Here is a 21,672-nt window from a genome sequence, read left to right on the forward strand (position 1 = left end):
GGCAGCAGTCTTCTTGCATTTCCATTATGATGGTCTAGCTCAGCAGGATTTCTGCTGGCCTCCTAGCACCGTATGCCACCGTATGTCTTTTTCAGCCTACTCCATTATCAAATTAGCATTCCAAAACACTAAGTGCTGTGTACGTGTCAAGTTACAAAAATGACTGATATTAAAGGGACTTCATTTGCAGAGACATTTACAAAGTAAATTAATCATCAATCATCTTATTAACTTGCAGTCAGGAAAGTAAACAGGTCAGCTTTGATCAATATAAATAGTCTTTGGATTTTGGGTTAGAGTGACACCATTTAGCTCAAGCTCTTTTTATTTCTCATCTCTCATGTTTGACATTGTTACACGACAAGAAGAAAAAACATATTATTTTTTTTCTTAGAGAACCATTGTATCTGAAGAGCAGCTTCATTCCTAAACAAGCAATGAACTCATAGCTGTAACAGTGAACCTCCAGTGATCCATGCCCAGATTATTCAGGTTGAGCTTAGGCCAGGTTAAGAGTCTACTTTGAAGATTAAGTGTGGAAAATCCTGCTCTCATCCTTCACATTACAGCACTGCTCCAAGCCCACGTGCCATCACGGCCAGCTCCAGCACAGAGGCCACATACTGTGCCAGTTTGCCAAGCTGAGCTTTCCCCCCACCTCCTGTAGGTACAGTTTTCCCTGCTGCATGGACACATCCATCAACAGAAATGCAGTTACAAGTCTGGACTGAGCAATGTTAAAAAGGTCAGTTCATCTGAGTGAGCTCATGTTTCCAAATGATCCAAATCACTTGTGCCTACCCTCCTCAGGTAGGCACCATCTCAAACACTATTTACCATGGTGCCAATTATTTTTGTCATCCAAATGTTTTTTTCAGCCATAACTTTTTTCCAGTCAATTGGATTTTGGAGTGCATACAGAGACAAGAGCACTACAAATGTCTGAACAGCTTAGCACCAGCCTTCACAGACCTTCACTGTTTAATAAGACTTTCTCATTGACATGTGCTTTTTGAGATCTGGCAAATGATTATTTTATAGTCCCATATTTTTCATGAGCTGGTTGTATGGTGTATGAAGGTGGACACCTCCTGGAGGCAAGTGCTTTACATCTAGGAAGCTACCTGTATCAACAGAACTTGTAACACCAAACAAAAGCAATTGGTGTGATACAGAGCTATCTTCCTTTGTCAGCTTAATGCCTCTCTTAATTACAGTCCCAAGTTTCATTCTTCAGCATTTTACCACTGTATCAGCTTTACTCTTAGCTTTTTCAGTGCTTACACTGGGGTAAGCCATTCTATGCTATCTCACATACCCTTTCTGATACTGATGAAACATTAGCACTTTTTTCCAATCTGCTAGAATTCATTCAAAGTTCCAATATTTATCGCATTAGTTGTTGAGTAATCATCATCACATTAGTTGTTAGTAATCTACTGAGTGGACGCTATAGGACTGTTAACGATAAGCAAATTTTATATAAGCAGGTGTAGAAAACCTACAACCAGTAGTGCTAAAAATTACTTTTGGAATAGGAAGTACTTACTCATCCATTCTTACCAAATACCATGTTACATGGTACCAAATGCACCTTGTTAAACAACTTTACTGTCTCCTCCAAATGGACCTACAACAGTTTTAAAGCTTGTATTTTGTTCCTAAAATAGATTTGCAAAATTCCTTCATGTATCCTGAGTTGAGCTGATCAGATTTTTACCCTCTTGTCTCTTAGACTTCAATATAAATAAAAATAATAAAGCACAGTACAGCTGATTTTTATTTCTAATTGCTGTCCTTACTGTGCCATTGAAAGCTGGACTTTCAGCCAAAGTCATCTTTCTTGACAGTAAATTAGTAGTTTCTGGCTATAGAGTAAATATTTATTTAAACATCTCATAGTTTCCTCTTTCTGAAATTCTCATCCCGCTCATTACTGCCTATAGCTTTTCAATGCTAGGGAAAAATAAGACTCCTAAGCAAAAGTATTTGTTTTTCAGGTTGAGACTGTGCTCTTTACACATATTACGCATAAGCCATATTATGTTCAGAGTCCCCAGGCCATAATCAGCCTTCATTCTGATTATTAATTCCTCTTCATTTTTGATTAAGGTGTTAAAAAAGAGTTAGTTTATATCAAGTGCAATGCCTTTGCATAAGGCAAAAAGTTGTCACTTGAAGTTTAAAGATGATCTGATGAAGCCTTGCAATAGACTGCATGATACATCGAGCATGCATTTCCCAAACTTAGTTGCCATAAATTATGGTTTATCCTTCCATGTGCTAGACAGGATAGTCATACTGTTCTCTGGTTTAATTTACTGGTTTGTAATAGATCCCTTCCAATATTCCACTTTTCCACTTTGTTATTTGGCACAGTGATCTGTAACAGACACATGACATTGTCTCTGTTATCAACAACTCAAACAAAAGGAATAACACTGCCTTCAGTGGAGGCTTGACTCTGCTTTTGTTCTATCTTCCTTGAATTCAGCAATTTTAACTTACCAGGCACTGAGAGGGGCAGCTAGGTAAAATTCCTCATCCTCTGTAAGAATCCCTGACTTTCCCCACTTGTTAGCCTGCTCTCCCAGCATTTGTTTAAGACTCAGGGGAGCCAAATATTTTCATCATATCAGTTCAATTAGTTTGCACAGGGCAGAATTTGAGTTCTTACTGAATTTGCTTTCTTTGAACTTACAGTTACAAGAGACATTTAACTTTGCTAACCCTAACAAAATTTTCTAAGAAAAAGAAGTACTTTCTCATTTCTTCAATTTTAAGTCAGGCTGAATTAACTACACAATTTTTAAATCTAAGAAAGAAAAAGGGAAATGGGGAAGTGAACACTTTCTACCAACACACACTACCACACTTACTGCCAACATGTATGATTATTTGCCTATTGGAACACTGTGTTTCCGTTAGGCGTGTTTGAACTCCTAAATACATCACACACAACTCGCAGTAGTTCTAGACATCATGAAATGATATTAAATATTCAAAACCAGTCACATATTGTAATATTTTACTCAAGTGTCAGAGAAAACCATTTCTCTTGATCAAACCACTAGTTGTAGTAGGAAATCCAATGCCAAAGCTTACTGAATCCATCAATGTTAAAGACCACAAGATACTTTCTCAACAATACAGAAAATTCCCAACCCTGTTTCCGAAGGAAAAGGAGAAAGTGTTTAGATGTCTGGGTACAAGGCAGCAGAATACAGACAGTAGGCCAAGAAAGTTAGTGAAACAAGTCTGATTTCCATTCTTATAGATTTTGTTTCGAAGCTCTAGATTGAGCCTTTCCTCTCAGTAGGACTGGCTAACACCGTCTCCGAGCCCTTCACATTTCACCCTCAGCCACCGCAGGTTCCACCTGGCTGGGCTCTACAGCATCTTTCCTACCCAAATTCCTGCTCCAGCGCAGTCCTGCATCACTGTTCAGGTCACATCACTAACTTTGCAGAGAGGGGGTCGATGCCCACGATATGTCATTTCTGAGCTCTTCCCAGCTTGGCCGCTACTTCCTCCCCATCCTCATGGGCAGGCTGTGATGCCTCCTGCCTGTTGCAGGCTAGGGTCCAGATGGTCTCACCAAGCAAGGAAGAAATGACTGCACTAAGCACCACACTTTCCCAGGCCTTCCCCACTCCACCCAGGAGTCAGACTAAGCACTTCATGTTTAAAATTTGTCCCAAATCAAGACTTGTTTGTATCATGCCCAAGGGTTTGGATCTGTTGAGCAGGAGGAAGAGGAAGGACAGCACTGATGGTTATTCCTCCATGCTATTAATTATGTTGGTGGTCAGCTGATTCAGGCTCCTCCAGAAAAATAACTGCAGTTCTTTTCACTGTTTCTTTGATTTCTTCAGTACATTATAGCTAGGTTTTGCCTTCACTTCATGTGGCAGTAGGAACTGATGGGACGTGCAAGGTCCAAGTCTCGTGTGACTGAAGTAGGTATTTTAAGGCACACAGCATTTTTCTTCCCCCAAAAAGGAGATGGAGGTGGGAGGGCAAATACTTTTCTTTATCTCTTCACCACACTTGCACTTAAGTACTTTTTGTTGCTGGAAAGAGAAAGAACAATACTCAGTCTGAGGGTGTGGATAAGATGGAAGCTTCCCCTCATGCTTCCTCCCAAACGTCAGTTTTCCCTCTTAGAGTCACCATTCACCTATATATAGGCACTGAGGTCAATGGCTGAACACCTGAGTGCATGGTACAACCAAGCTACAGCTTTACACATTACATAAACTCTCCTACTTGTTAGTCAGGGTTGGAAGCATGTGCCCCATTCTCATAATAATGAGCTTAAATTGTTTCATATTTACACAGGCTGGCTTCCAGCCAGGCTCCGATCTCACAGCGCATGCAGTAATTTACATTTGAATACTCATAATGCTTAATATTCTATATTGATTGTTGATACTTGAAAACCTGCAAAGAACAGACCCAGCATTGCAGGTGGAGGGAAAAATTATTTTTTTCAAAACACATTCCCAGTACTTGAGTGAAAGCAAACAGTCCTCAACATAGCAATCACTTGCTAACCTCAGAAGAAATAGTGATGTTTCATCTTGCCTTATATGCACCATTGGACCATTCAAGCAAGGACATTTATGCACAAGACAAATATATGCCCACTCCCAGCAGGAGAGTGATGAGGTTTTTCGTGTTAGTAATTTGTTTGATATTTGTTCAAGAAGGGCTTCTTGCCTGTATTCTCTCTCTCTTTATGCATATTTTTAAGGCAGTCTTTTACTTTCACTCAGCAGGAGATCACAAGTTTTTTGTGGGTAAATTACATTCAGGGATAATGAGAAAGAGGCTGTAATCACACACCTCAAAGAACTCTTAACTGTCTTACTTAGGTTTTGGAGGCAGTACAAATTACATAGGAGTGCTGAATTAGCTAGTAGAATTGCACTGTGTTTAAATACTTGGACAAATCTTCAACTTGTTGAGCTCCACTGACTTCAAATAAGCTGTGTAGATTTGTACCAGCTGAAGACACAGTCTTAGAAATCATGTTCTTGTGTTTACAGACTTAGAGCTGGATCTCAAAATATTTCTGTTCTTTACAAGATTTCAGACTTGCCGAGTGACCTTACGCAAGTCATTTAATTTCACTATGCCTTCAGGCTTTTTGTCTCTAAATTCACGATAAGAAAAATGTAAGGCTCCCCCTCTGGGGTATTGCAACGTATGCTGGAATGACAACAATGAGAGCCATATGGATGGCTATTAAGAATAATTATTGGTAAGTGCCACTCAGGCTAATTGCTGACTTCTAAGTGAGCCACAATGCTAGTCCTGGCTATTGAACATGTTTGTCCCTCCATCTCTCCTCATCTGCTCATGTTTGACATTAGGCAGAAAAGTCAGTAAGGAGGTTTCTTTAATTCTATGTTCTTGTTTAATATTGAAATAATAATTAGCTGCCAGGGAAGAAGCATTATATCCTTTTTGCAATAAACTGTATCAATATAGCATCAATACAAACATATCCTATAGTCAACCAATTAAAAATACATTTCAGAATATTTAGATGTTGAAGCCAAGTATAGCCATGAAAAGAAGAAGCTATAACAATATTAGTTAGGAAGCTGGAAAATATGAAGCTAACAACTACCCTCTGGGTATGTGAAATATGTTGGGACTGATAGGAAACCCTGTTTAAGTGACAATAAATACTCATTGCACAGAATGGTTAGTTGTATAATTGCATATAATTTTTCAGGTCTAATTCGCCTGCAAGAGCTCATCAAAGCCCCTTCTAGATACAACATTAAAATCAAAATCCGCCAACTACCCTCTGGGAATAAAGACGCCAGGCCTTTGCTCAAGGAGATGAAGAAGGGCAAGGAGTTCTACGTGATATTTGATTGCTCACATGAAACAGCAGCAGAAATCCTTAAGCAGGTAAGGGGAAGGGGGTGAAAAAGCATGACATTAATTTTGTATCCTGAAAGTTGTCAGCCTGTCTTAGGTTTTCATTTTCTGGGAAACAATGAAACTGAATGCATTTACCAATTAGGACATAGGCTTGTTAATACCAGGGACAGAAGTTGTTACAGAATGTGCAGCAGCATCTGAGCACTCCACAAGACTTCAGGGCTTCACAGAGCCATAAGGACCAGCAGCAGTATTGATGTCTGAAGAGAAGCCCATAGATATCCCGCAGAAGGAAACGTGCATTTCTTTTTAATACTTCAGGTTCTGCTTGACTAGGAAGATGGTTACATTTATTTTAGCTTGTCCTGGTTTAATCAATACAGTTTTTATGTCTTCCCCAATAAAAAAAGAAAGAGCCCATTTTGGAGTGCTTTGGGAGCAGGTCATGTTGAGCTACTACCTCCACAGAAGCTGCACATCAGGTTCAATGCTGACTACAGTAACAACAGGGCATTAATCCACTGCAGACAAGAGCGTGACTCTGCATTCACTTCCCTGTAACAAAGCAAGATTTGGTCTGTTGGCACTACCTCATTATGTTTTAAACTCTGGTACAGCAAGAAGATGGAATAGAGACAGTATCGGAAGAAAAACGTATACCTTAAAATAGGATGAGAGGCTATTGTGCAAGGGTTGACATAGCCCTGACCTAAGTGTGAGAGTTGGACAGCCACACAAAGCAAGGACAAACACCTCAAAGCCTGATGTTAATGGGCTGGGATGTTACCAGGGGCACACAAAGAGTGGTGTAAATTAGAATTTACTGTTGTCACTTTATATTTCTAGACAATCAAAGTCTAAAGCACTGGCTCCTGCAATTCATTGACCTGTAGACAACAAATACCAAGCAAGTAATACATTGTGAATGGTATTTCCCTTTTTGCTCCAACTGTAGGTATGAGGGGGTTTTGGTTTTACTGTCAGTCAGTCTAATGGGAAACACTGATCCCAGAAGACCATCAGAGAGGTTCCATTGATCTAAATGTACAGATATGGGCTGTCCCATAAAGGTGAAAACCTATGCTTCCAACCCAGAATGTTTTGCTGAAATATTTACATTATGCAGGGTAGCATTCTCTATCGAAGTAAATAAAACAACTTACTGGTTGCATTAGTCTGCGGAACCTGAAACCATCCTCTCCAGACTGGATAATTGTGGTCCTGTGAATACAGATGTGCAGGATGGTGTCCTAAATCAGATGCAACACAGCTGAGAACAGCACACAAGTTCCCATGAGCTGGTAGAGTTAGATTTATTGCTGTCAGGAAAGTTGGCCTGTACTAAATTTTGGGTTTTCTTGTTGCAAGTTCTATATTTAAGCTACAGCAGGGTCAGACGCAGGCATGGTGTTGGAAATGTGAGGGAAGAGCAAGGGGAGGGTGCGCAATGACACAGCTGCTCTCTCATGTGATGGGGAGCGTGTTGTAGCAAGTGGCATTAATTGGGAAGAGGGGTGGACAGGAGAGCTGCTGTCCCCTCACTGTGCTCCCTCTAGGGCTGTCCAAAAGCGGTAAAACATGACAGCAGGACCAAGCTGCTCCAAAATGAGATTTGTGGGGGAAGAGTTAAACTGACAACACGAATTTTCAAGGATCTGCAAGAAGAAAGTGCCGATGTCTGGCACACTGCAGGAGGCACAAAACTTCAAATATACCAGGCTGAGTATGAAAAAAAAGAAAAATAACCTTAGTGTCAAAAGAGGAAGAAGAAGTGCTAAAAGATGCACTAAGACAGGGCAAAGTGGCAGAACAGTTTGTGTGGGAAATGGATCAGGGAGACAACTGAAAGGCTGCAGATATAGATAATGCTCTCCAATGCCTTAAGAACTCAGAGAATGATGGTGAATGGCAGCGTGGAAGAAAACAGGAAAATTAAGAGAGGTACACCTGTGGGTCAGAGCTGCGGGAAAGAAGCAACATAAATATAGGCTAGAAAGAAAGGGAAAATGGCTTTTATATGAGAAGGTTCTGTGGCTGAATCTAGATGCTGGCAGCAGTAACTCAGGAGTTGAAGATCCTCGCTGTCAAAGGCAGCTTTGAAATGGGAAGGTGTGGAGGGCTCTGAATTCACATGGGACTCATGTGATTGCAGGTTAGCTACATGAAGTTCACGTTCTCATCACTGCACACAGAAAGCCTTATATAATTTTACATTGAATGAAAACAAGATATTAAAGAGAATACTATAGAAATTATTTTAAGAAAAATCTGCAACGTTAGTTGAGAATATTTTTGACTTTGTAAACGATCCAACAGATATTATGGGAAAAATACGTATCATTGTTAAATCATACAAGATTTCTAGTAGGGGTAGGAATCAGAGTCGCCCAAAGCTGTCCCCAAAGCAACACTTTCTTGTCTGCCTGCTGTATTTACAATAATGTAGTAGAAGTTTAGTAGCCCATGCAGGAGAAGATAAATAAAGGAAGTGGAGATCTGTAGCAGATTGGGATGGGGAGGGTATTTTACAGATTAAAACTGCAGTAGGGTCACACAGGGACATACCCACCATTGCTTATGTTCAGTTCCTATGTCCTGCTCACCCTCCAAGCCTGCCCAGGTTCCGCCCCTCCAAAATTTTTGCACAAGGCTCTGCATTTCCACCCCCCCTCCAAGTCCAGGAGTGCCCTCTCTGTACGAGGATCTGCTCCATCTCCTTTGGACAACCCCCAGCCAAGGTGGGCAGCATCCCTCACCTCCTCCAAGCCTCGCTGCCCTTCTTCCAGTGGTGCCTGTGCTGCCGGCGTTGGCAGCGGCAGCAATAGCTCTGAAAGCAGCGGCTGCTCGTACCGGCGCTCAGGGGGCACTGGTTGTGGGATGGCTTGTTTCCAAGGAAGGGAAGGCAAGGGGTGCCCAGAAGCTCTTTCTGGGAGCGAAAGGGTTAGCATACCCAAGATAGCATCCTGAAAGAGTCAGCATATGGAGCTGGTTTTGGGAGTGTGGAGCTACCTGATCCAGCCGCATTACCGGGCTGAGGGACCAGGGGAGGTGACCTTTTCACTTGCCTCCTTCAGCCTATTGTTTACAAAACAGCACAAAAGACAGATTTCTTCTCTTAAATGAGACTATCTTTTGCTTATTTATAGCTTCAACTAAAATACCATTGAGCCATACTTCTTCCTTGTGCACAACAAGAACAGGCAAATCAATAACCTAATTTAAACAAAATATAAAGCCTGCACACAGCTGAATAACCTATTCCCTAAGCTCACACATTTCCCCTTCTCTCTGACATGCTGCAGAGAGCCCAGGCTTTCGCAGTCCCCGACCAGTTTAATGAGGCCTGGCCCTCTCCTCACCCAGATCTGGAAGGAGCAAGAGGAAATTGTGATTATTAATTGCTGCATTTTCCAATAGTCACTTTGAATTTTCTTTCCATATTCCCTCACGAGGGTTGGTAACCTCATGCGACCGGTGCACGGCAGCTAAGGGAGTTTTCCAGCTCTGTTGCCTGTACCAAGCAACCACCCAAACAGGCAGCTCCGCTGCCCAAGGTGACCCGCTCCACAGGGATCAGGATATTCTGAAATTACTTGAACTGGGAGGTTATGCCACCAGGGTTTTCAAACAAGATGTACCGCACCAGCAGAGCTGATTGAAAAAGTTGCAGCTGGTCTGTCACTCCCATAGTCTACTTGAAAATCTTGGCTGCATGAGCTTTAAAGCTCGTGAAGACTGAACAAATCATCTGACAAAGAGCGAGATCTAGTAGAGAATTAGGTGCCAAAAGCAGGACCTAAGTGCAGCTTGTGGCTTCTTAGGGTAAAATTGTGATCTCCAAAGTCCCTCTCAGGATCTGCTTACGCTCTGTAGAAGCCTCACTGTTTGACTTCAGCGGTGCCTGTCCTGCTCTGCTTCGAGGGTGCCTAGCATCTCTCTCCTTTCCGAGCCTAAAAATAGATATCCCTGAAAGAGTGTGAGATAATAAGGCACCCTCCAAACATCCCTAAGACCAGCAGGACTGAGTCCCTTACACAAGGAAGTTGGAAACACTTTCTTAAGGAAAAATCTGGTGGTTACAACATTTACCTGAAATATTCTGTGGACAGAGATTTGGTGCTCTGTCTAGACTAGGTAAGCAATACCACAAATCAGTTAAATCTAGCTATGGCAAATTGCAATCTGTTTTATGCATGAATCTTCCAATATATCCTGCACATACTGTATTTAGTCTGATACTGCCTTTTTGTATGAGGAACTTAGTTCAAGAGGTTAAGTTGTTAAGGTTAACCTTCAATTTATTCTTCTAACACACATAGATTTGACATAGTTGACATAGATTTTACTGCTAGGCAAACTCGTCTGTCATAAATTACGTTGCTACTAGCCTTAAATTATCTACTCCTTCCTCCACACCTCTAAAATAAATTTTATGAAATGTACTGTATATTTTTTCAGGTCTAGGACACTCACAGAGCATTTTGTAAATACTTCTGTGTTTATTTTCACTATGTGACAGACATAGAACAAAATAATTAATTCAGTTCCTACAGAAGTATGAAAACTAAGTGTCATCATAGTATACATTCCAGGTACCATAATAAATGTGAGAATATAGAACTTCAGTTCCCGAGTATGCTCCTTCTAGTAACTTGACAGGTGGCTGAAGCCCACTCTCTGCTAAGAAAAAGCAGGATTAGCTCTGTTCTCACTACCACTGGAGAAATACCAGTGGCAGATCCCCCTAGATGCCCCCAAGCCCCAGGGTGAGATGCAGAGACATGCTCACCTCACTGGTTCTGCTCTCTCTTATTGGTTTTATAAATGGGTTCTTGATGAGGGGACATCCTCTTCTGGCCACCTGGTTACTGCTGAATGGCATCAGATGGTGATAGCGTTGGTCCCTAGGGCATGCATGGGTTAAGACACCAGTAAAGACCATGGGCACAGAAATGGTGTGGCAGGGGTAATTAATCCTGAAATTTGGCAGTGTGCTTCAGTTCCCAAATCTGAATGTGGATGTCTATAGAAGTAAATGTGGCCATTTGGAAGATTTATTCTGAGATTTGAAGATACAGCAGCACAGGCTATAAATCAGAGTACAGTCTTTTGGGATCCTTGCTGTGTAACATCATAGCTGCACTATGCCAAGACCTCTGCTTCTCTGTTCTTGTTAGCTGTGCTCTCTAGATGAAAGCTAAACTAGTTACGTAAACTCAGTGCAGTGCCATCCATGCTGCATCTTGCACATGTAGGTTTTTTTTTTTGCTTCCTTGGAAGATTCACTGGGTGGTGTAAATGCAAACACACTTTCAAACTGAAAGAGTGCTTTCAGTCTTGGGACTGTGAGATGATGTCCATGCTGGAGTTTGAAAGGTAATGCTGCTGCCCTAGCTCCCTGGGATCTCTTCAGGAAGCAGAAGGAGCCAACCACATCTGACTGGGACCCTGGGCCAACACAGTTGTCCTGCCCTATTGCTATGGCCCTTGCTTACAGCTGGACTCCAATACTAGCAAAATATTTACAGAATATATCTTGTTTCTTGACATGACTCATGTCCGTTTTGGAGGAACTCTATGCCACTCGAGCTGGACTGCTGCTGTGACTGAGTGGGATGCAGAATTCCAGTGACTAAAGTCATGTCCAAGTAAAGCTGTCTACATAGTGTCCAGGGAAGCACTGTAAGCACAATATAAACCTTTTATATCAAACACTTGAGAGGCAAGGAGGCAGAGAGGCTTTTATTCATTATGGTGTATCTTGCTGATCTTAGAAAACAGTGGTGGTACTAATTAATTGGGTAATGAAATGCATTCATTTAATGGTCATGAAATTAAATAATAGCATGAGTGAGGAAAATGCAAAGTGAAAGCAGGCAAAGTATTTGATGCAGTTCCCGCTAATATGCTTCACCATCATTCTGGTTTCAGCCCGCCTTGAAGGAAGACTGATACTAGCTCTAAATGAGGCAGTGATTTTTTTACAAGATGAACAAATGCAGGTTGGAGCTGGGATATGATGCAAGCCACAAACAAGGCACCCAAAGAGATTTACAGACATAAGAGAGAATATTTTTATCCAGTTTCTGTCAGCTTGCCATATATCTTTTGACCACTGATACTTTTTCGGATTCACTTCATGACCCACAGCTAAAAGTACAGGTTTGCAAAAGACAAGGCCCAAACTTCTGATCTGAAATGGGTAATTAGAGATGGAAGTCTCTTTATCTTATTTGCCAAGATAATCCATAATCCAAACATATCTGAGTTTGGCTGAAGAACAGATTTTATCCAGGATAGGATGGGTGGGAGATCTACAAGGAGAATGGAGAGTATTTTAGCCTGGTTTCACTAGTTTACATTCATCTAAGTTCCACAGTAAGTGAAAGCTGTTATTATTTAAATAGGACATTTGTATCAGATGCATAATTATTTAAATAATTACACGAAAGCTATTTAAATAGGAATGTGTAATGAAATCTCATTCTAGTTTCTTACGGATAGCTATATACACATTAATCAGTCTTGTTGCCTTCCCTTCTCTCTTCTGGGCTGCTGTGCTCATTTTCTCTAGTGGGGAGGAGACTTGCTGCATGGGAAGACGCTGTGCAGCTGCTTTGCAAGCTACTTCAGAGATGTCCCAACCTGAAAGGAGTCTTTGCTCCTAACACGCTTTTATTATTGTCTATCTCAGTAGTTCCTAAAAGATGCTTTCCCTGCATCTGCTGTGTTGCAAACACACAGCAGAAGATGAGTCCTTGCAACCTGCCTATTTACACTAATAGGACCATCCGAGCTGTTAAGACTTGGGAGTCATTAATGCTTTGCGGTGGTCAGCACGATACTCAGCATTCCTCTTGCTTTTGCTTTAACTTGTCTTTATCTTCTGTTTTCCTAACACCATCCATCAGAGTGGGCATTTGGTACTGTCATTAAATCATTATTCATTGGGAATTTTACTTAGTGATTATGTTACCCTCAAACACGAATAAGTTATTATTACAAAGTCCTTAAGATCCATGAATAAAAAGCACCCTATTTAGGTCAATCTGCAGATCTGACTCACATGTCACAGTGATGTCTAAGTGCTATGTAACTGTTAACTAATTATCATCCTTAATGATTGTTAGAGGGGAGGACAACCAGTTAAGGCTGTTCTTGTGACCAATGCTAAGTGAGAGGGCAGAGCTCAGTGACAGATCAGGGCCCAGCCCGGGACAGATCCAGTACCAATGCTTATTCCTTAACCAGACAAGGACATTATTAACCTGTGCGTACCACTTACAAGCTCCCTTCCAGCTGTCTGTATCTTCATATCTTAATTGAGACATCGTTAATATAGAAAATACAAAAGTGACATGTTGATTAAGCTTTCCTAGGCTGCTGCAATACTTTCTTTGGAAGAATTTCAATGAGCATCTCATGTGGAGCCCTGGGGTGCAGGGTCCTTGGCAAATCCATGGCACCCTTCCAGCAATTGCCATCGTGAACCTGTGTCTTGGTTATGGCAGATAACATTGCTGGCTGAACCTTGTTTTTTACATGCAATTCCCTTTGGTTTTCAGGGGGTTTGGTTCTGTTTTGTTTTTCCTGTAGCATGGCTTTTGAAATCACTATTATTCACAGGTATGTGTGTGTCCTGCCAGCTCTGTTTATAGTGCATTACTTTGGAATCAATAATCTCAGAAAAAGTTTTAATCAAAAATATGTTCAGGAGGCAAACACTCCTCTCAGGCTACTACCCTTGGATTTGTGAGGAAAGCAATAACTGGGCTATCTTGGATTAACTAGCTGGTTACCCAGAAGCAGTGTAGCTGCAGCAGTACAAGCTAGGTAATGCTTCCCAAACATCCAGGCTACACACTTTATAATCATTCTAGTTAATGTATCTGTCTAGTTAATGTAAGGTTGTGTTTTAAGGCATTATGTGGCTTAGCATTGTCCTGGTTCTCCATTGTCTTACTATTTCTATGCAGGCAGATTGCAGTTTATATCTTCTGATAACAGAAGTGCAATGACTTGATGTCAGCTCTTCTATCTCAAGCTAGAATTAAAACTGTAGTGAATCAATAATTTAAATCTGGGTATTTGTATCCTCCTATTTACATTTATTAGTATGAACTCGCTTTTATACTTATGTAACACCATGGACTAACTGCAAACTTCCTGTAGAGGACCAAATAAATTTAGGCATACAGAGGATTACCTGGGCTCAAACCACATTTGTATAACTTAGCGGCTGGTCTGTGCCCCATATGAAGCAATTGGGTTATTTCAATACAGTTTCAGCTCAAAAGAGACCTGCATCATAAAAATCCTGACTGGCACCTGCTTCCCATAGCAGGGACCTTAGACACAGAAATTCAGTGGCTCCAGGGAGCAGAACTGAGTCTAGCCAGGCCAGCTGGGAAATAGCACGTGCAAAAATTTCCATTGATGTTACCATAGATCATTTTCTGTGCATAAATAGGGAAAGAACATCAGTATCCAGGATTGCTAGATTGCTCATTTCTACAGGTAATAAAATAACTCTAAGAAGTGGAATAGAAAAGGATTAATAAAATAAGAAATAAAAAAGGCAATTTTGACATGTAAATTCAGTGGAGCATTTCAATAAAATACTTGCCTTCTGGCTTGATTTTTAGTGGCTGGAAATGGATTGGTTGTTTGTGATTAACACTGAGCTGTTTTTATTATCTACTGAAGCTTAGAAAGTTTAGGTTCTTTCCTTTTTTTATGTGAGGAATTGCCATACAGAATCACACAACTGATTTTTCAGAGGCTTTTGCAATGAAAGAGAATTTTGGCAAGGCAAATCACACTGTTTTCCCCTGTCTTTCAAAGAGCTATTCAGGCACTGCTAAAAGTGTCCTAAAATACTATTAATAGCAGACGCTTATGTTACTGTGATCCAGACTGAATAACATTTAACCTTTGTCTGTGTTACTGTCATAATAATGAATTCTTCAGTAGTTTCCTAGCTCATAATTCCTCCTCCTCCCCACAAGATCCCAGAGAGGGCAAAACACTTGCATCACGGTAATAGTGTGCATGGACGCAGTGACAAGCGTAGGTGATGCTGGGCTGAAACTGTAGACCATCCTGTTATATACCATCAGGGATGCTTTATGTAAGCATTGCCAACAATTTTTGGAGCGGGGCCGAGGAATCAAAACACATCTCTCGAGGTTTCCTGCAATGTGAGGGATGGGAAGAAAAACTTCATCCTCTTCCGCCCGAGGTGGCCAGTCAGTATGCCTTTAAATGCCATCCTTACCTTGCAGACCTTCAAAAGGTCTGACTCTGGAAAATTAATCCAGACCAAAAATCCTTTCATGCTGGTTGTTTTGACAACCTCCTGCAGACCTGCATTCCCCAGGTGGAAGAAAAGGCATTTATAGAAGGTTTTTTCTTTTTGTTTTTCTGGTTTACTTCAGTGAGCACTCACCGAGTGTCTTGTTCTCACATGGTAATGCAGAATTAAAAAAAACCACACCTAAGCACTTTTCCCTACAAATTCCATTGTCTGCCAGTAAATTCCTTTGTAACAGTTCTAAACTGCACACTAAAGAATTTCACTTTAAAAAAATCAGCTCCTCATTATCACTAGTCATATTTCTTGTCCTAGCAGTTTTACAATCTTTAATCTCTTTCCTTTCATAACCTGTAACGTATTGCTCCAGATTAACCCGTGCTTTTCAAAAGACGGTGCAGTACACTGAAAGCATCCAGTGTAAAGTACATTCACCTTTCAACCTCTTTCAACAGATTCTCTCCATGGGAATGATGACTGAATACTACCACTACTTTTTTACAACACTGGTAAGGAACACTAAAGATTTGGGGGTGAATTTTCTCTGTTCCAGAAAAGACAACTAAAAATTTACACTTTTTCTAGGAGATCTTTGTTGCCATTATTCAAGGAAACCCCTAAAACTCCTTAGTAATATCAGGAGTCACAATTTTGTAAAAGGAAGCTGTTTTGCAGTATCTGTGGGACTGGCTAACACTTTAATACAATCAAAATTGATTGCAGTATTGTGTTTAAGGAGGAGCCATTGGTACAGGTAGATCAGGGTGAAACAAAAACATGAATGAATGGCTTTGCAGTGGAGTCAAGGGCAAGCACCGCACGTGGTGCAGTTCATCGCTAAAATGTTTAATTTACTTTTAAAAACACAAAATCACATATGTATAAAATCACTTGGGAAATTTTATAGTAAAAAAAAAAAAAACCCTGAATTTTCTTTTATGGTACAAATCTATAAACACTTATTTCAGCACATTTTTCCTATATTTTAACATATATGCTATATATAAATGTAACTCAATCCATGCTTAGGGTCCATTTTAGACTAGAAAGACAGCAAAGAACCAATATTGCTAGAACAATCCTAGAGGGCTGAATTATATCTGTTCATGTGCATCAGCTTATTCTTTATTTCCTTTCCATATAAAATTTTATGTGGAAGTGAAAAATTGTTTTGAATCCAATAGTCAATTCATTAGTCAGAAAAGACTCTCTAGCTGTTTGGAACTTGAAGAAGTAGCTTGAAATAGTTCTCTCTGAGCCCATTTTAACATGAAGGAAAATGTGAAAATTTAGGATTTACTGTGGAACTTCTACAGTTTTATACAATAGCAGTGAATCTAACATAAAATGGTAAGCACCATCAACAGTATGCATGAGATGATAGTATAGAGCAGTCAGCAGTGCTGGTGGTATCTCAGTGTTGTGGTATGGTAAATGCTGACATTTTGATGGTTACTATGGTATTAAACCATGACCAACACATTTGTCATTTTACTGGCCTGCCAGGATCAGCAAAAAATTGTTTTGAAAAACAGCCTTCAGGCTTTGAAAAGCAGTTACCATATTTCCACTGCCTGATAAATACAGCTGTGAAGTGTGCCACGCAATTATATCACTTAGAATATCCATTATTTTCCTGCCCTGTAAACGCCGAGCACTGAAGCACATGGACTTACTGTGCACTGGCCTGACACGTCCATTAGACACACTGGCAGCAAGTCACCTGAAGGAGGCAAGGCAGGAGAAAAATGGGATTCATAAGTAGTAAAAGCGTATTGCTCTCAACATTTCTTCGAATTTTCCTTCCCCGAGTTGAGAAATAAGCTTGACATTGGCGGGCTAATTCCTCATGTTGGTTTGTCAGAGCTGTAACACTGTTAAGAGAACTGCTATAAATTAAAATTAGATACTGCTGTGTAGGTTGGTTGCAAAATATTGGTGTTGTGGGGAACTGATTTTTATGTTCCAACAAAGCAGATACGTGGTTTGTCATAGACCACATAGATTTGGTTTATTCAGATTTATAACTGAAGCGGTCATGACTAGGCTTTGAGGGCAAGCAGAGCATTCACAGGGGAAAAAAAACAGCACTAGAGCTTTGGATTGAAAATCAAATAAAATTTTGGCCTAATTGTACCTTCCAAATGTTTTGCTTTAAAAATACTATATCTGGTTTTGTTTGTTTTCTTAATGGTGATTTAGGATCTATTTGCATTAGACCTGGAACCCTACAGATACAGCGGAGTAAATATGACAGGGTTTCGCCTGCTCAACATTGAGAACCCGCAAGTTTCGTCAGTCATTGAGAAATGGTCAATGGAGCGTCTGCAGGCACCACCAAAACCGGAGACTGGCCTCCTCGATGGCATGATGACAGTAAGTGAACAACCACAGTGATGCAGGGGTGTCTACAGAGCACTTGCAATGCTGTTCTAGCGGATGTGAACCGATCCCATTACTGCTTTATTTCACAATGCAAATGCTGAAGCAGCATGCCCAAAACAGACTTCCTTTTACCTGCTTCTACCCAAAAGTACATTTGCCCCGTGAACCAACGTTGTACTCATCTGTGTGACAAACCAGTGCTGGGCAGCTCTAGAGATGAGTAACAATTCTCCATCACGGTGCCATCCAGCTAACACCATTCATCTTATTGTTGTCAAATGTATATACTGCTGCCTCATTTCTCTAATAATGTTCTGGATGGAGTGAAGAACATAACGGGAAATAAAACCTTTCAGAGCAGGTGTACGATTTATAACCTGCAGGGAAAGATATTGTACATGTGGACAGGTAATAGCATTTTTAAATTGGAAAAGTGTCCTTTCTCTTCATTTCCATCATCTACAGCAACTCTGGCTTTTAAGATATAATTTAAAGATAAATGAAAGGTATAATCAAGCCAGGAAATTAGGATTTCCTCCCTATCACTCCCCCAAGAGGAAAGGAAAGAATAGGAACAATTACATGGACAGTGTGACTCCATTCAGTTTTGCAGGGTGAAGGGTTGCCATCTTTTTGCAATATAAGATAATGTATCTTATGTTCTGAGTGGAGTTCGAAGTGATATGAAATAGACTTTATTGCAGATGATTGCAGAGAAAATTTTGAAACATCCTAACATCCTGAAGAGAAATGCATTATATGTGCTATCTCTAGCATTTCAAAAACCATGTTGCTTGTTTGGGCAGTGCCATTGTGCTCACTGGTACGCAAAGCAGGGGAGAAAGCTGTCCCTGGGAACTACTAATGTGAATACACAAGACCTGCAAGGGTAGCTATTCACATGTAGCTATTCACCTGCATTCACCCAACTTTAAAACTAGGAAAAACAAAGTTCTTACTAGACTCTTGTGCTCTCCTTTGCATCTCTGTAACCTCTTAGTGTCCTTGATGCTCTGAAACAGCATGAACAGAGGAAAGCATCTTCCTAGTTGGTTATCATCATTTAAATATTCATAGCAAGTTCTGCCTATTCAGTTCGATGGAGAGCTGCAATACTGCTATATTTCATTAGACAATAAGGCTATGACAAGCTGCACAGTATAAGCAGATCAGGATTACATGTCCTATTGCTAACTCAAGATTTCTCCCTTCTGGTTCATGCTATATTGTTTGCCCTGATGTCAGCCTGTGGGAAGTCAGCAGGGCATGGCCAAGACAGTTTTGAGTTCATGTTCCACTTTATGCCCAAACTGCACACAGAGGCATAGTTGTTCTAATGAGATCTTTGGGTTTCTTTGCAATAATTTAAATAGAACACGAGAATCAGAAAAACAAGTTCCAGAACCAACTCAGTCCCTTTCTTCTTATGCACAAGAACAGACATTAATATGAGGTGGTTTGCTTCAGAAAATGAGGTGACCTTTTGTTCCTCCATGCAACCCCAAACCCTAAAACAGAACAGCAGAGAAGGGGAAAATAAAAGGCTAAGGGAGGTAATATAACCTCCCAGTTGCTGCATGGCAGGATGGATGAGTAACAAGTTACACAAGCACGAGATTCAAACAGCTAAGTCTGGCAATGCTGCCAACATACAAACACTGCAGAAAGCACCGTGTTATCAAGTAAAAGCATCATTGGTCCCAGATAGGAGTGCGAAGTGAGGTGCACTGAAGCATTTTCACCAAGTGTCTCCAGAGTCTTTAGGCCTGGGATACAGGCAGACTGGGACTCCAGTGATCAAGTAAAATTCAATCCTGAATGGACATATCCCCAGTCTAATGTGAAAACCAGCCTGAGGTCCATTGACATTGATGGGAATCTTTCCATTGATTTTGAGGAATTTTGGATCAGGGCTTTAGTCTCCGGGTCTGCTTGGAACAACTATCTGTTTGTGCTGGTTTTGGCTGGGATGGGGTTAACTTTCTTCATAGCAGCTAGTATGGGGCTGTGTTTTGGATTGTATGGGGCTGTGTTTTGGATTTGGGCTGGAAACAATGTTGATAAAGCAGGAATGTTTTAGTTACTGCTGAGCAGGGCTCACACAGCACCAAGGCCTTTTCTGCTCCTCACCCCACCCCACCAGCGAGTGGGATGGGGGTGCACGGGAAGTTGGGAGGGAACACAGCCGGGACAGCTGACCCCAACTGACCAAAGGGATATTCCATACCAAATGACATCATGCTCAGTATATAAAGCCGGGGGAGGAAGAAGGAAGGTGGGGACATTCGGAGTAATGGCGTTTGTCTTCCCGAGCAACCGCTACGCGTGATAGAGCCCTGCTTCCCGGCAGATAGCTGAACACCTGCCTGCCGACGGGAAGTGGTGAATTAATTCCTTCTTTCGCTTTGCTTCTCCGCGCAGTGTTCTTTTGCTCTACCTATTAAACTGTTTTTATCTCAGCCCACGAGTTTTCTCACTTTTACTCTTCTGGTTCTCTCCCCCACCCCACCTGGGGGGAGTGAGTGAGCGGCTGTGTGGTGCTTAGTTGCCAGCTGGGCTTAAACCACGACACTGTTTTAAGACACTTGACACTGAGAACAGCTGTTATTGTCTTCTCCTGCTTGACTCACCATTTATTATGTTTTCAATTTGCTCTGATTGTGGGAGCATTGTTTTGGGCAGATCCTGACTAGCGTGTCAAGAGCGATTCCTCATCTGCAGTGTATTAAGATTAGTTGATTAATTCAGATCACATTTGATTGCCAGCAAAAACCTGCAATGCTGATAAGACTGATGCTGTTGTAATTTACTTAGGTAAATGAAACAGACAAAGAATCAAATCTATTAATTTCCCAAAGGAATTGCATGGGAAAGAAATAAAAAATGGATTAGCTTTGCAGTTTATATAGATGAGTCCAGTTTCTCGTCTGCAGAGTTAGTACTTTTTTTTTTTAAGGCCCCTGCTTAATTATTCAGTAGCTTTACAAGACAGGTAAGCACTTCATTTTTACAGCATCCTGTGCATTAAGCGAAACATGGCCATTCCCACCTCACACATGAGAGCACTGAAGCACAATGCAGGTGAAGGTGAGATTTTGCTAAAACTTCCCAGTGATAAAGGGTGATAGGGTGTGTGATCTCAGTTTGAGGCTTACTGGGCATGCTTTTAAACCAATAAACCCATTCTCAAAAGGAAACACAGATGCACAAACAGCATCCAGTAATTTTAGTAATATGTAAATATCCAAGGGCTGTATTCATCCACCCTGTCTTACACAACTAGAAGTTAGATGTGTAAGTCCAACTTAATAACCAAAAAAGACACCTCAGAAGGAGAGTTCACCTCTCTCTAGGACAGCATGGGAGGTACAACAGGGGAACAGCCCTAGCCAAATCTCAGTGGGGTCATTTCACACATTTGTGTCAAAAGCCAAGATCCTTGAGGGCAGTAGACACTTAGAAACAGTAGATGCCTGTCCGGTGGGATACCTACCAGGTGCTCAGTGAGATTGCTTTCCCTGGAATGCAGGGCCTGTCTACCCTATGAGGAAGAAAGCAATCCCACAAGTGCCATGAGAAGAGCAGCGATGGGGAGCTAGTAGGGGCCCCATGCAGGCAGCCCTCCCTCATACCCTCATGCCATGCCACCGTGACATGCCAACCTGCAGGCTGGGCAGAGGCTTGCTTGAGCACCTGCATGGTGCTTTCAAATGACACACTTGGAGGTGCTGCGGGTCTTTGGCAAATCCCATGAGGAAACTATAGAAGCCTGAGTACTGCAAAGTCCTTGGCCCTGAGACACGCCTGGAGGATGGGACCTGGGCTGCTGTAACATCTGAGGCTTCTTAAAACTCCTCTCTGTGCCACAGAGCTACCCATGCACTCCTTCAAGCGCTAGACCCACTGACCTCTCTCTTCCTCTAGCTACCCAATGTAGTTTTCTTCCCAATGCTCACCTGAGAATACTCTGAAATTAATATAAACTGCAAAATATGGATTTTGTTACACCTCAGATTTCCATGGAGAGCCCAGTAGTGGCCTTTTCCATAACAGCAGCCCAGGGAAACGGTTCT

General features: G+C 41.3%; 1 protein-coding gene across 2 annotated transcripts in view; it reads left to right on the forward strand.

Annotated features, from left to right (window-relative positions):
- The window catches only part of GRIK1 (glutamate ionotropic receptor kainate type subunit 1), a 172,145-nt gene that overhangs the window by 97,367 nt on the left and 53,106 nt on the right, over positions 1–21,672 (forward strand). For both annotated transcript variants that reach the window (XM_059826643.1, XM_059826649.1), the window contains 3 exons: positions 5,747–5,928; positions 15,670–15,723; positions 17,417–17,590. In XM_059826643.1, coding sequence (XP_059682626.1) covers positions 5,747–5,928; positions 15,670–15,723; positions 17,417–17,590 — 410 coding nt within the window. The remainder of the gene's footprint in view (positions 1–5,746; positions 5,929–15,669; positions 15,724–17,416; positions 17,591–21,672) is intronic.

Source organism: Gavia stellata, chromosome 1 (assembly GCF_030936135.1).
Source record: "Gavia stellata isolate bGavSte3 chromosome 1, bGavSte3.hap2, whole genome shotgun sequence".
Lineage (NCBI taxonomy): Eukaryota > Metazoa > Chordata > Aves > Gaviiformes > Gaviidae > Gavia > Gavia stellata.